Consider the following 16734-nt stretch of genomic DNA (forward strand, 5'->3'; position numbering starts at 1 on the left):
TAAGATAGTGTACTAAACTGAGTTCTGGTTCCTTGATTTTGTGCTGTTCAATAATCTAGGATTCAGGGTGGAACAGTATAATAGAAATTTTCCCTGAATCCGAATAAGGAATCAGAACCAGTATGGAAACAAAGGGGATCGGCATTGTCCAGTAGTAACCCCTTTGTCTTCAAAAACCATGTGCACCATTCTCAAGAGTGATTAACAGCCCTGAGTGAATCTTAAGACAGATAGAAACAGAGCATATTATTTAGACGAAACTAAGCTAGAGAGATTTGAGAAAAGAATTAAGTAAGAGTTATTCAAAGAAAATAAGTAAAAGTAATTAAAGTAAATAACATATATAAAAATAAACACGTATATTTAACAATGGCAAATATATTTAATGCTGACATGTAGAAGTAAGGATGTTATGAGTTCATTGTAGGGCACTTTGATGACCACATATGTTTTAATGTGCACAGATTTGGCCACCTTGTTTTCAAAAAGATGAGCTGTTAGAGTGGGTTCAGAGATGTTTGACTAAATCAGTTTCTGATCTCTTGAATGTGGAGTATGTGGATAGATTGAGAGAATGCAAATTGTAGAGCCTAGTAGAGAAGGAAGAGGAGTGGAGAGAACAGGACACTATTCCTGGAAGCTGTATGACAGGGGTGTTCAACCTGTTGATCGTAATCAACCGGTCGATCGCGTAGCAATTTTTGGTCGATCTCTTGTGTATTCCTCCTTACTTACAAACTTAATTAAAACTCGAAACATAATATTTTATTTATCATTATTTTGTATTATTTTTAATGCGCTTTAAGTGTATTGTTATTGTTTATTTATTCTTCATTAAAATTGTCAAATCAGAAATTTTCTTATAAGTCTGGGTAAATGAATTAATTTGGATCAGTGGAAGTCAAACAGTGAGCCGAGTGAATACGATTATAAGCAAAGTGTAAAAACTCGATTGTAGCTTAAATATTAAATATTCCAAAGCACATTACATTGATTTTTTACTTAGGTTAAGTCCCATGTGAATATTGTAAAAAAACAAACTTTGTTTGTCTCGGTATAGTTTGTATTAGATGTTTTTGTAAATAACTCTTTTGAAGCTAACTGTATATACTGCTTTAATAAGAATATGTTAGAGTGTTAAAAACAAAGGCAATATTTTTGTTGCCAAAGTACATAGCAGCATTAGAAAGATTGTTATTGAAACTTGTATGTAATGAGAAAGGCTTGCAGGCTCTAAGTGTAAACATCTCCGAAGTCAGTCAGAAAGAGTTCAAACAAACTTTCCGATGGCCGGCAACTTACAATCAGAAGAAAGCGGAGGAACAAAAAGCATGCCGAACTTGAAACTTAAGATGAAAGACTCATACCGATTCTTTGGGGGTTGCTAAACTTCATGCGAGGTCTCAGAGGAAGCCTAATAAAAAGAATGGAAGCAAGCAGAAGGGGGTCCCTGTTCCAGAATTGCTGTCAGAGAGGAGGCTGCCCGGTCCAGAGTCGCCATCAGAGAGACTGCCCGGATCCACGTTGCTTGAGAGAGGAGTTTCCCGCTTCCAGAAAGGAGCTTCTCAGTTCGAGACATCGCTAGAGAGAGAGAGAGAGACTACTTCTAGGCCACAGACAAGGTTTCAAATTGCCGAAAGGAAGATTTCCAATTGCCAGAGAAAAGTTTCCAGGCCAGGTTAATGTCAGACATTCACCAGTGTGTTGCGTTTTCATTACAATTTGATGAATCAAACGACTTCACTGATATTGCTCAGTTAATGGTATTTAATCGCATGGTATTTCAAGATTATTCAAGTAAAGAAGAACTTTTGAAAATTATATCATTATTGGGAAGGACTAGTGGAGAAGACATTATTTCGGTATTTGATGAATTTGTGAAGCAATACAAACTTCCGCTTTTTAAACTTGTATCTATTACTACTGATGGTGCTCCTGCAATGATAGGTAATAAATCAGGCTTCATTTCATTATGTAAAAATGATGACAATATCCAGATTTTTTAATGTACCACTGTATTATTCACCAACAAGTACTGTGTAGTAAGATTAAACACAAAAGATGTTTTGGATATTACATTTAAAATTGTAAATTCTGTTCGAGCAAAAGCCCTGCAATGGCAGTTATTTAAATTACAGGCAGATGATGATAGGGAACTTCTGTTGTACAATAATGTTCGCTGGCTCAGCAGAAGTCAATTTTTAGAAAGATATTTCTAAAGTTATTAATTAACGATATAAAAAATTTTCTTGATGAAAAAGGAGATATTTATCCACATTTGAGTGATAAAAGATGGTTGTTACACTTATCATTTTTAGTAGATTTCTGTACGAAATTAAGCAATTTAAATTTAGAGTTACAAGGTAGAGGTAAAAATTTAATTGACATGTTCAATAAAAACTTTCCAACAATACTTACTTTTATTAAAGAAAAATATAAATGACCGCGAATTTAGACATCTCCCATATTTATTAAAATTTTTTGAACAAAATCAAGAAATGCTTCGCTATGATTTACAAGAATTTATTTGTGAAATAGAATTAGTTGAGGAAGAAATAAATTCAAGATTTAAAGATTTTAATAAAACTGAAATGATTGTATCTTTTATCAATCATCCATTTCAAGCAAACTTGAACATCACAGAAATTTCAAATAAAATTAGCGGGCTTTTGATATAAACCAAGCTGAAGTAGAACTTGAGATAATAAACATTCAGAATAGTTTACATTTAAAATCAATAAACAATGAAGTCATTTGGAAGTATGCACATGAAAAATTCCCAATATTAACTGATATTGTGCGAAAAATTCTGTCGTGTTTTGGATCGACATACTTGTCAGAATCCGCATTTTTCAAATATGACCGTCATAAAAAATCGATTAAGAAACCAAATTACAAATGATCATTTGGATGATTGTCTGCGATTGGCCAATTCTTCATATCAACTTGACTATGAAAATATTGCGAGGACCAAACAATGCCAAATTTCACATTTACTTTTTTTTTTTTTTTTAATCAACCAGCATTTCCTGTAACTTGTGAGTTTGAAATCAATCTGTTGTTTTTTCTAACTTTGGTTTTCCAAAATAGAGAAATAAATATTTTATTCCAATATATATATATTTTTTTTTGTTGTTGTATTAAAATAATTAAAATTGATAAATAAATTTTTAAATACACAAATAAAGTTTTTAGTTGTATATTTTTTTTAGTTGTTTATTTGTGCATAATCAGATATCAGGTTGGGGGAACGTGATCTATATAAGTGATAGATCGCCGAATAACTTTTTATGGAAAAGTAGCTCGTGTAGTAAAAAAGGTTGAACACCACTGTTGTATAAGAAGGGTGTGAGGAGTAGATTTTTTGCATGAGTAGTTGGAACTCATTGTCTGAAAGTGTGGCGAGTGCAGAAACAGTGAATGCATTTAGTTCAAGGTATGATGTGCTGCACATGTGAGAGTGAGACTTCATGTAATGAGTCTTCTGACTCCATGAAGGTCTGATGATAATAATAAAGGGTAAAATTGTTTATGCATAGAAAAGTTTATAGGGTATATAAGTAATGAAGAGTTATTTATGTTGGAAGAAGGATTGTGCCAATCATTAGCAGAAGATGCTTAAACTTAAGGAAGAAAGTGTCCACATTTGAAAATTCTTTGTGCCCTATAGATTTTCTTCATCTGCTGTTTTTTCAATCTGCCAAGTCTTTATTTGTTTCTTTTTGGATTTCACCTAAATTTTTCCTTCACTGTTAGCTTAAAGCACCTTTATATGTGCAAAATAAAACATGATTGGGACATTTTTTTTTTTTTTTTGTATATTTCTTTCTTATGTCTTTTAACTTTCTTAATCTGTAGGTATTATGTGCATATTTTAAAATTTTAAATAAGTCTTCAATATTTTTTAAGGTTGTTAACATTGATTTCACAAAACAATAATACTCAAGGGTTAAGTTGTTTATAATAAGTTAGTGGGTGTGGGGAGTAACTGGTTGAAACTATTTTGCCTAATGAGATATGAATACAGTACAGGTAAATCATTTTGTAACTGATAACATATTTTATTCTTCTTTGCACCTGTCTTGTATAGATACTGAATGGTTACAGTAAGTTGAAGTATGATTCTGAACAATGACTTCTCATTATCCTCGGTGAGTTCCAATTAGAACTCCATTATTTTCTCTGTAGTTATAGTTGCTTTATTTGCTGCAGCTATGAGATTTGCATCCACATATAAACCTGAAGCTTGCTACTCACCAATTTGCTAGCAGTGGCTGATATATCCTGAAACCTGTTAATCTTTTTTTTATGCATGTATTCAAAGAAATATGCATGTATACATGCATGTGTATGACTGTGTGTGTGCATGTGTGTGTGTGTATATATATGTATACACGTGCACACGTGTGTTTGCATCTATATATATATATATATATATATGCATATATACACACACACACACGTGTGTGTGTGTGTGTGTGTGTACACACACACACACACACACACACAGGGTTTTTCAGGAGGAATAGTAAATATTTTGGTAAGTGGTAGTATCAATTATTCTGAGGAAAAATATGAGTGAGTTGATATAAACGTGCCCAATTGCCAGTGAATGCAGAGATATAGCCGTTTGAAACTGGTATGTAAAAATCTATTATGAGAGGTATTAAAGAACAATAAGTGACTTATTGTTTGTATTTATTGACTGTTTGAATGATACAAAACACAAATAATTGTCAAATACTATAATTTACAGTTCATAATAAATGTTTGAAAATTCCACTGCCAACCTCAATGCACTTTGCAACACTTGTGGTAATAGTAAGTGTTGTCTGAGGTCCTCTTGACATTCTTTTATGAGAGTGGCATTATCCATAATGCCAGTGATAAATTCATCTCTTGTATTCACCTTTTCTTTATGCACTTAACTTTTCATCCATCCCCACAAAACAAAATGTAAGGGATTGAGGTCTTGGAGACCTTGGTGGTTAATGAACAGGACCACCATGACTGATCTATCATTCAGAGAAAGTTCAATTTAGATATCGTCACCTGATGGCTATAATGGTCAGGATCTCTGTTGTGCTAAAAGAACATACCAGTCATTGTAACCAAGGGAATATCCTCCAATAGTAGTGGAAGCTCGTTTTGCAGAAATTATAAATAAATGAGTCCTATGAGATGATTTGGTAACACAACAGGCCAAATCAGGTGATTGTTGATCATACTGCACCACATGTTTACAGAGAAGCGATGTTACAAATTTGTTTCTACAGTGGTGTGTTAGTTTTTATTAGACCACCGATACCAGTTATGTTGTTAGACCACTGATACCAGTTATTGTTGATAATGCCTTGAACAGTTTAATGGGATTAATTGACAATTAGCATTTACCTATCGACAGAATTCCAATTGACTGCCTTCATCTCCTGGGAGAAAGTGTTGCACCCACTGTATGTGAAATACATACAAATCTTGCCCACGTAACGTTCGCCTTACTCTTGTCTGTGGATGGACACCAATACATACAGAAATTCTCCGTGTGCTTGTAGTAGAACTGAAGAATGGGTTTTACTTCATCCACATTTTGTTCATTTCCTCATTCAGAAGAAATATGACTGCTGGGAACAGTACCAGTCTCACACAGTTTATTGTAATGTCAAGAGTGTTTACTAGTGTAAACACTCTTGAATATGGTACTCTGCAGTTAGGAACCCATCAACAGTATTCCCTACAAGCAGCAAGAGCGCTTCCATTACAAAAACTGTAAACGAGCATAATATTCAGCATGTGTGTAAAGATTTGTGACATTCTTAACACTTCTAACACGAAATTGCATCAGGTTATAACTGCTTCTTGGTCACATCTGATTCAGAGAGCTGTGCTGGTCACCTGATCTACAGAGAGCTCCACTTGCATTGGGGCTGTATATGCCAGTTTCAAATAGCTGTATCTCCAACATCCATTGACAATTGGACACATGTTCATTAGAACTTTTTTATTCAAAATAATCAATACTGCCACTGACCAAAACATTTACTATTCCTCCTGAAACACCCTGTGTGTGTGTGTGTGTATGTGCATATATCTATACATGCATATATACACACACACACACATGTGTGTTTGCATGTGTGTGTGTATATATATATAAAATACATTTTTTAAATATTATTAAAAGCAAAAAATATAATACTTTTCTGCCATTCTTTTTATTTTATTTTTCTTATAAAATATGAAATAAGCATATTATTTAAATTTTTCTGGTATATTAATCACTAACAGTAGAAATTTATATTTCTTAACTAAGCAAAGGCAAATAAATGAATATGTGTTGAGAAACCATAAGATGTTCCAAGTTTTATTTATCCTCTTATAATAGGTCCAGTGATCTCAAAACAGCTGTCAGGTCACTGAAACCTTTAAAGCTTAATAAAAACCTGATACTTTCTCTAACGGGCTACTAATGATACTTCCTTTAACAACTTACTATATTATTTACCACTACATTTGTAGTAGTAAAAAATATAGTAAGTCATTGTAAAAGGAAGGGGGGGGGGACAGTTTTTAAAGGGAACAGTCTCTGCAACTACTTCTTTAATGTGAATGTTTATTTGCTATTGCTTGTTGAGTAAAAATCCATAAGATATATAAAATTTCTTAATGTAAAAATCCAGTAGATTTTATTCTTCATGACCAAATGCTTATAATTTCCGAGCTGAAGTTTTCCAGGCTTGTTCTTCAAAATAATTATTTTGATTTCCATCTGCCAGTTTGGAAGATGGAAAGTAAGTGGATAGCATCTCTGTTTTTCTTAAGCAACAGTTTTCAAATCACGCTCTGAAATGAATTTTTTTAATACCTTTAAGCAGTGCACTGACCTTTGTCTGATTCAAGCCCATTACTATACTTCTTATTGCTGGCTTGATGTGGTTTGAAAAGATACCATGGAGAGATATGATGCTTTCAGGAAGATAGAAAAGGCAAAAATGGAGGTGGAGTGTTGTTGATGATAAAAAAAAAGAGATGTGCTCATAAAGGTAGGGCTACATGGGATAAATAGTGGCAGTGGCTTTGAAGTAGTATGTGATGTAGAGGTGGATATAATGAATTTAGTTGGATGTTGCTGTAGACTAGAATGTGGAGGATAGTGAAATGTATAATCAGATAGAAAAAAGATGATCATTATGGGTGATTTTAATTATATGTGTGTTTATATGTTGGGATGACAAGATAGCATCCGGAATAAAAGAAAATGAATTTCTTGAATTTTTGAGGGACAACTACCTTAGGCATTATGTAACAGAACACGAGGATCAAAGGTTTTGGATTTGATCATCTTGTTAGAAAATGTCACTATAAATGTGGTGTTGAATCTCCCTTCATTAGTGGTGAGAATGATCATGAAATGATTGCCTGGGTGGTTGCCAGCTATATAAGGACTTTGTGAGGAGACGATATATGACAACTTTCATGAGGAAAGGGAACATGTGGAACTATGAGACTGGTGATTATGAAATGCTCAGGAGATTGCTTGCAACTGTAGCATGGAATGAGGGGTTGGTGAACAGGAGATCATTGCTGCTTGGTTGCTATTCAAGAACTATCTAGCAGAAGCAGTGTCTAAATGTATTCCAGGTTCAGAAGGTTAAATAAAATTGGCATGGAAATGGATAAATGAAGAAACTAAGCATGCAATCTGGAGGAAGAAAGCATTTTGGAGGCTGCATCAGATTAGTGGTTATGATCAGTTGCATGAGGAGTACAAAGAACAGGCAAGGAAGTCTACTCATTTGGAATGAATAGTAAAAGTGCAGTATGAGCAATGGTTAGCTACGTATTAAAGCCAAAATATTCTAGGGAGTTCAATATGTGGCCAGTGGAAACTAGAATGATTATGGAATTATAATACTGGCTGGAAAAAGTGGTAAAATGATAATTTCTATGCATGATATAGTTGAGATATTAAATGAGCAGTTTATAAAGGTATTTCATCCCTGTGATTGTGACATCATGCAGAGTTTTGAGTGCAGTGGAAACAGAGGGACTGACTGTTCATGAGCAGGAGGAGTATTGGGAATTGAGTAAACTTGATGATATATCATTGCATGTTACAAGGGAATGTGCCAGTGAGTTGACATTTGTCTTGACGTATTTGCTTAATATGAGTCTTATATTGGACTAAGTTCTGGATTAGTGGAAGGAAGGCAAGATTGTACTGTTTCATAAGGAATGTGACAAGAGCTAAGCTTCAATTTGTTATAGACCAATTCATTTGTCAGTTATGGTTAAAGTGTTGAAGAAGTTAGTGAGGACCAAGATCCAGAATTGGGTTGACAACAGTATCATTCTTTTTGATGGACATCGTGGGTTCACTAAAGAAAGGCCACGTTTTAATAATCTGTTTAATTATTACAACAGGTGCATTGGACAATGGAGAGGCATGCACAGTGGTATACTTAGATTTTCTAAAGGCTTTTGATAGCTTGTCATGATAATTCGATAGTTAAATTGCAACAGATGGGATTGGATAAAAGAGTGTTGGATTGGAGATTGCTATTTGGTTGATATCGGCAGATGGAGTATGGGTGAGCAATATCTTGAAAGAGGAAAGTTGCTGCTAGTGGTGTGCCTCAAGGTTCTGTTGTAGGTTGATTGCTGTGTATATCACATGTTAATGATATTCAGGAAGGTTTGAATGGAGATATTCATTTGCTTGTAGTTGATGCAAAGTTGGAAAAAATATGAGGTAGAGCAGATGTTGTGGATTTACAAGAAGACTTGCATGAATGATTAAGCATGGGAGTGAGGTTACCAGTTCAGTGTTGCAAAACTTCAAGGGGGTCTAAACTCTAGGGAAAAAAGGATGGGATGCAGAGTATACAGTTGGTGAGTTTATATTGGAGGAGGGTGGAGGAAATATGAGATCTGTCATGATTGTGAATAAGGACCTGAAATTTAGAGGTTATATTGCTTAAACTATAAGGATAGTACAATGGATGCTGGCAATAATGTGGAGGACACTGACTTTTTAGAAGTGAGGATGTTTTGACTTGATTGTATTTGGCTTGATTAGGCCTTTACAGTGTGTAATCAAGGTTCCTTACAATGGAATATATAGACGACTGCTTGCATGCATGTGCACACACACAATTTGGTCATCTTGTTTTCAACAGTATGAAGAGATAATAGAAAGGGGTCAGAAATGATTGACTTAGGTGGTTCCTGGTCTCAGGTGATTTAGAAAATGCAAAATTTGCAGAGTTTGGTGAATGGGAGGAGAGATATGATGCAGACAAGTTGATAGGTTTTGTTTTTTTTTAATCAGATTAATGTGAAAGAGGTCTTTCATTGATTGCAGAAGAACAAGAAGTCATCTCTGGAACATGTATAAGAAGAGTGTGAACAAGGGAGTGAGAAGTAGATATTTTGCATGGAGAGTGGAGAGTAATTGAAATGCATTGCCTGTGGGTGTTGTGACTGAAAAGAATGTGAGTGTATTTAAGGCATGTTATGATGAGGTATGAGTGTGACAGAGGGACTTCCCACAATAGGCCTTTGATTTCATGGTGGTCTGATGACAATGATAATTCATCCTCTAAAACAGATTTTACAACCCCCTTCCCCCCATTGCTAAATTTGCTATAGGTTTAAATTATTTTGTGAGTGGGTGGAATTGATATTAAAAACAATAATAATAAACTGAGAGTAAACATGACATAAGCTGCAACACTTTTAATGCAAACTTTAATGCACACTTTTAATGCACAAACAACACTTTTTGCATTAAAAGTGTTGTTTGTGCTTCTGAATCGAATTATTTTCTTAGATGGTCATTTGGTTGAAACCTTTAAGACTCATTCTAATGAAAAGTAAAAATAATATTCTAATTAAGAAATTGGCAATATAAGGGTAAAGTAGACCACATTCTGCCATTTCCAAGTTTGCCTTAAAAGTAAATTTATCTGTATTCAATCAGAAAGTCCTTGTTGATTTAAGTAATAATAAGCGCAAATTCAAGTTGAAGTTTCTTCACTTGCTTTCTTCAGAATAATAGACATTTCTAGTTTTTGGTAATTTTTACAATATTGTGAAGGAAAAGTTTGATAAGTATTCTTTCTCTGATTTGATGTTTTAAGTTTACTGTTTGAAATATTAATCTTTGTTAATCATTTATAACTTCAATATAATGTTCCCATGTAAACTACCAACTCAGATAATGTTAAATCCTTTATTATTATTATTAACAACAGCAGATTTCCATGCACTCAATAGCTTCATTGTTGGAGGTTTCACTTAACCAGCTGTATATCATATTGTACATTATCTTTATTCACACTCTAAGCATTCATAGCACTTTGGCAGTGCATTCCATTTTCTATTAGTCTTTATAATAAAGTTTTTGTTCCATTTTCTGTCACTCAAAAAAAAAAAAAATCTCCTCATTTCCTTGTTTATCACATGTGAAAACTTCCGGAGATGACTTTTCATTCTACTCCTCTGCTCTACATGTAATCATCTTCATATTATTCTGCATAGTTACACATAGACATGAGTGAAAGATAGATTAATTATAGATATTTCGATTCATGTATCATAGATCGTCAATGTGATACAGTTGAAAATTAAAAAACTGTGAAGGTATATGGCCGCTCTCCTTATAGTAGTTGTGGAACAGCCAATAGTACTGGGATCAGTTATGAAGTGTGTGTGAGTGATTTAAAAAAAATCCATATGTCTACATTTAATAAAAACTTTTATAATTAAACAGTAATAGATCTTAATAATAATCTTCCCAAATCTCAACCTTAATCATGTACTCTCCATGCCAAAAATCTAGGAAATTATTAAGAACTTGACTGTTTAATTATATAAGTTTTTCATGACTTATTTTTAATGGTATTAACAACAAGAAACAATTTTATCAAAAGATGTTTTATTAACTGCTTATATTTCAATGAATTTCAAATCAGCATCATCAAAGCACAACACACTTGTGTAAGTGAATAAGTGAAACAATACAATTGCAATGGACAAAAGATCTAAAGTCCTATTTCGGCACCCTCTAATGTAAAAAAAAAAAACATTACAGCTATGTTGGGAGTTGCTCATAAGATGACAGTCTCCCAAATTTTTGGCAAATTAATGCGACCATATTTGTTCAGGTTAGGAGAATTCTTCAAAGACATTGTTGACTCAAAAAATAATCTTTCTGATCTGTAACGACTCCTAAATAGCACATTCGTTTTCTTCCATCTAATCCTGTGTGAAGGAGTGTCCAAAGCGTCGTCTGCTAGTCCTGACTTGCCATAGTAATAGCAGTGAATGCATTTTTTTTATGTTCTTCCAGGCAGATGTTAATCTTCCTGTTTGCCCATAGTAGGCCAAATCATAGTCACAGGGAACTTCATACACTCCTGGGTGTGTAAAGGGTGAAGTTTATCCTTAGGCGAGTGGATCAGGGTTGCTAGTTTGACATGAGATGTGAAAGTGATGCAAGGCCATGTTTCATCAGTACTTTGGCTGTCTTTTCTGATGTACCTCTAACATAGGGAATAGAGATCTACCTGTGTATGTTGGCCTTCTGTAAATGGTAAACAGTTATTAGATTATTTTTCTACTGTGAAGTGGATTTTGGGGTGTTGGCTGTTTAGGTAGGTGACAAATGCATCCAAAGTTTCTTATCCATGGGGCCAAATGGCAAACACATCATCTACATAGTAACCACATTAGTGGTTTGTATGTAGCTGTGGTAAGTACTTTGTTTTGAAAGTGTTCCATGTAAACCTTTGCTAAAGGGGGGGGGGGAGTACCCATAGCAGTACCATTAATCTGTTTGTAGATTTTTCCTCCCCATGTAAACCTGCATACATAGAAAATTTGAATAATTCAAAAATATCGGGGGAAAATTTAGACTTGATCAAAATCAAGAGTATCTATGAGTGGTACTAAATAAAGAGGTGACATCAAAACTGACCATTATGTCTGAATTTTTTAGGATATGATTTTTAACTAGTGTTTTGAAATAGACTGAATTTTTTTTACAAAAGTAGAGGAATTGCTGTAAGGGGGAGCAAGCGACTTGGCTAACTGTTGGGCCAGTTTATATATGGGACTATCTATGCTATCAACTATGGGGCATAAGGGGATATTAGGTTTGTGGATTTTTGGTAATCCATACATACGGGGGGTGGTTTAACATGAACTGGTTTTATTTATTTTATTTTTTTTTGATGATTTCTTTGGACCAGGAAGTCACTTTTTTCAGTAATTTTCGGACTTTTTCCTTTGAGACATAATGGGGGAGTCTCGATCTATAATTTGGTACATGGAACTGTCACATAGGAGATCTTGCATTTTTCTGTTATAATCTTTTTGATCCATGATAACTGTTGTATTTCCTTTATCGTCTTTTGTAATAATAATATTTTTATTCTTATATAACTTTTTTAAAGCAGTTATTTTATTACATGGTATATTGCTTTTTGGTGGTTTAGCCTTCCTTAGAATACTTGCTATATCTAAACGCACATTATTGGCCATTGCTGGCAGAAGATCGTAGATGCCCCGTTCTACCTTCATCATGATTTCTAATTTTGGAATTTGTTTGGGTGTGATGGCAAAGTTATGCCCTAGACTGAGAGTGTTCTTGGCTTCTTCAGTGAGTATTTCAGACGATAGGTTTATGACCATGCTGTCTCTTCGAAGTTGAGGTTGGAATTTCGTACGTTGTTGTAACTACATATAAGGGGAGATTCCATTCTCCATATATCTTCATTGTTGTTGTTTAATTTTTTGATTTTCAACTGTATTACACTGACAATGATCCATGATATATGAATCAAAATATCTGCAATTAATCTGTATCCCAATTAAATATTTTTCAACTGCATCTAAGTGTAACTTATACAGAATGAATAATGCACAGCTTTCCTCTTAGTAAATGCATCCTCTTATTAATCTACTAAATTACCCACTTTCAATGTACACACCTTAATAAAGGTCTTAACTGATTATCCTCAATGTTAAGCCATTTCAAGCAAGGTAAAACAATAACAGTGGATTTAAAAAAAAAAAACACTGAGGTATAATAGACAACAAATTATAGGTGGGCTGTAATAATGTATGAGTGACAAAAAAACAAACAAACTATTACTGACTGATAATTATCAAATGAAAATTTCCTAAATTTTTAGAAAGAGATAATCATTTGAATTAGATAACTGAAAATTGTTTTAATTGATCAGAAATTTGATACAACTAGTAACTGACTAGTTTCGGCATGTTAACTGGTGGCTTCTTCTGGGTTAGATGAATATACATATAACAGCTTAAATCAAATGAACTTAGATTACCAATCAATACATAACTAAAAAATGAAAAATATCAAAATCGTAGGAACCGTTACATAATACAAATATGTAGAGTGTGGATGCTAGCACTTGGACAGTCATTGTTAAGCAGGTGCATCCTATAATTAGCTGCAAAATTAAATTCTGATGTGTGGGGAGATCTTATGAGTGATTTCCAGATATCACAGAGGATCATCCCTTGGTTTCTGTTCAGGGCTCCTTGTGAGCAGATTACTACTGTGGCTTCTTTTATGTTGCAGGAGCTGTAGTCATCTTCTATGTATGGTATTGTACTTTTATCTCATTCAATATCAGGGTTAGTGTTGGAGAAATGGAGTGCTAAACCAGAACTGTCCTCTCTGTTGTTGTTTGCATCTCCAGTGTGCTCTTTTTGTCTTATTTCTAGACTTCTTGAAGTCTGTCCGATGTAATTCAGCCAACAAGAACAAGAAATATTGTAAACTCCAGGGTGTTTATCTTATTCAAGTATTTAGTGGTCGAAAAAAACATTGATCATGAAGAGATAATCATTCTTATATAAATTTGGATAATATAGTAAAGTTTTAGCACTCCATGAAAAATCATTCAAATTTGAAGTGGCACTGTCGAAGTATGTGAGCTGTCAGAAGATTCTGTGATTATAGTCAATTCCATGTTGTGCTAAAATGAGATTTCTTATAGATGATATATGATTGGTGTTGTTTTAATTTTTTTTTTCCCTGCAGAGCACCCAGTTTGTCCAAAATAGAAGATTCAGCAGTCATGGGGAATTTGGTACATGCTTGGAAGGGAAATAGGAAATTGCTTATTTTTAGAGAAGGACAACCAGAAGGAGAGTTAAAAATGTAGGCACAAGGTTGTATTTCTTGAGGAATATTAAGATTATCAAGAGTTGCTCAGAGATACCTGAAATATAAGGAATTAAACCCTCATACTATCTCTAGGTTACTAACATCAGGCTTTTAGGAGTCAAAAATTTGCTTTATTTTCCATTGCGAGAAGCTGTTCTTTAGCATGATATACTGGATGTTAAGAACTTTTAGTTTGAGATCCTGAAGGTTAGAACAGACAATGTGAACTCGATTTTTGATGCCTATTTTCTGAGATGGTTAATGTAAAAGTCAGTTTGCAGTAAATAGAGTAGTTAATTCACCAGAAGGTAGGCTATGGGGAGTGTGTAGGGTATGCATTTTTGTTAGAAAGGCTGATGGAGTATTTTTGGGTTAATATCAGATTGCAAAAACATCATCCACAAAAACATCATACTCAAAACAATACTTTTGGAATGATGTCATTGCCATCTGGTCCCAACTTGAAGATACTCTACCAGCAATGTTCTCTTTAATTTCTGCCAGTCTGTGTGTGTGCTAATGTAATACTCTCATATTAATCTTGCCCTTTTTCATCTAGCTGTAACCTGTAAAACTGCAGCACTACGTTAATTCACTTAAATCTGTCTAGATGCAAAAATCTATCACTATTTGCATGCATTCGAGTGACTGAATTGTCTAGACCAGTAATGGCGAACCTTTTTACCCAGGTGTGTCAAACATCTTTTTTTTTTTTTTTTTTTTTTAAATATTGGCATTGTTAATGTGCCACTTGCATACATGCATTATAAATTTAACTACATAATCATAGATGGTGACTTATACATATCATATAGGCTATTTATTTAATAGGACATTGATATAAAATCGATGAATTCATATTATACAATTAATTTAATAAACTGAAATTACAAACTTACATTACATTTAATGACTTTTCTGTTGCTGAGTACTGGTAGAAAGTTCTTTCACTGAACTGAAACCTATCTTTGCCTTAATTGAGAGCGATCTTACACAATTTATCATAGTTTTTTCATCAGAATACCAATATTTTTCAACATCCATGGTGTGTCACCTGAAACCCTCAAGTGTGTCAGTGCTGACATGTGTGTCATAGGTTCACCATCACTGGTCTAGACAGTAAACATTATAAACAAATATGCCTCTGCAACTTGCTGATGTCACTGTCATGATCCAGACATTAGATACATTTTTGGTTCATCTCAACAGCCAACAACATCCTAAAATGAACTTTACCATAGAAAAAGAAGTAATAATTGTCTTACCTTTTTTAGATACATTAGTGACACAACTTCCTAATCACTCATTGTCATTTTCCACTTACAGAAAACCCACTCATACAGAAAGGAATTTACATAAACAATCACACTGCCACCACCATCACCATTGTCAACAATATGGCATCCTTGTTTAAAGTTACCAAGCTATTTTAAACCTGGTTTTACTCCATTTCCCAAGTAAGCAAACAGACAAACAATTTAAGGTTGCACCTGCAAGTGTTGCAAGTTTAGTTGATCCTACAGGTAGTGCAATGCCAAGGCAACTCATGGTAAAAGTAGTATAAGCTCTTATCACTAATCTTAATATTTACCCTTAATGCAAAACACATCTCCTAGAGGAGATGTATTAAAGGTAAGGGGGCCACTACCCAGACCAGTTTCGACTTTTATTGAGATCTCATCAGTGGGAGCCAGGCTAGAAATACCAAGATTTTAGTAATACAGAGCTCATAAGTATTTTACCAGAACAAGTTACCATAAGGTGTTTTAACTTTATTAAATAAAATTCTCAGGAGGAGATATAAATGTAGAAAGTATTTTACCTTGGGTATAATAAATGTTAAAGTTACCAAGCTATTTTAAACCTGGTTTTACTCCATTTCCCAAGTAAGCAAACAGACAAATAAGTCAAGTTTGCACACCTGCAAGTGTTGCAAGTCTAGCTGATCCTACAGGTAGTGTAAGACCAAGGCAACTCATGGTAAAAGTAGTATAAGCTCTGATCACTAGGAGATGTGCTTTGCATTAAGGGTAAATATTAAGATTAGTGATCAGAGCTTATACTACTTTTACCATGAGTTGCCTTGGTCTCGCACTACCTGTAGGATCAGCTAGACTTGCAACACTTGCAGGTGCAAACTTGACTTGTTTGTCTGTTTGCTTACTTGGGAAATGGAGTAAAACCAGGTTTAAAATAGCTTGGTAACTTTAACATTTATTATACCCAAGGTAAAATACTTTCTACAAATATGATATCCTCAGAACACTTACTCACCAGGCCAAGGCTATTTGTTCAAAATGACAGCCCTTGAAACTCAGCTAAGGGACCTTCACAACAGCTTTTTTATCTGGCTATAGCCCATATAAAACAGATAAAATATTGCCCCCCCCCATGTCCTTCCAACACTCAACACACAGAATCACATCAAAACCATTCTCATATGTTAATAAATAACGAATGTTCTCTGCAAATATGATTTCCATGCCACTTTCAAACTTTTCATTCAGCTAACTACTGTCATGTATTTTTCT

At 34.1% G+C, this 16734-nt stretch overlaps 1 protein-coding gene across 7 annotated transcripts in view; it reads left to right on the forward strand.

The window, feature by feature from the left end:
* Nt5b (5' nucleotidase B) overlaps positions 1-16734 on the forward strand; it is a 580494-nt gene that overhangs the window by 116518 nt on the left and 447242 nt on the right. Inside the window, exon 2 of one of the 7 annotated variants that reach the window (XM_090391858.1) lies at positions 4091-4151. The exons of the other annotated variants lie outside the window; for them this stretch is intronic. Coding sequence (XP_090247984.1) covers positions 4132-4151 — 20 coding nt within the window. The 5' untranslated portion in view covers positions 4091-4131. The remainder of the gene's footprint in view (positions 1-4090; positions 4152-16734) is intronic. 7 annotated transcript variants of the gene reach the window in all.

This window comes from Typopeltis vanoorti, chromosome 4 (assembly GCF_054136105.1).
Source record: "Typopeltis vanoorti isolate ZY-2024b chromosome 4, IOZ_Tvanoo_1.0, whole genome shotgun sequence".
NCBI classification, from domain to species: domain Eukaryota; kingdom Metazoa; phylum Arthropoda; class Arachnida; order Uropygi; family Thelyphonidae; genus Typopeltis; species Typopeltis vanoorti.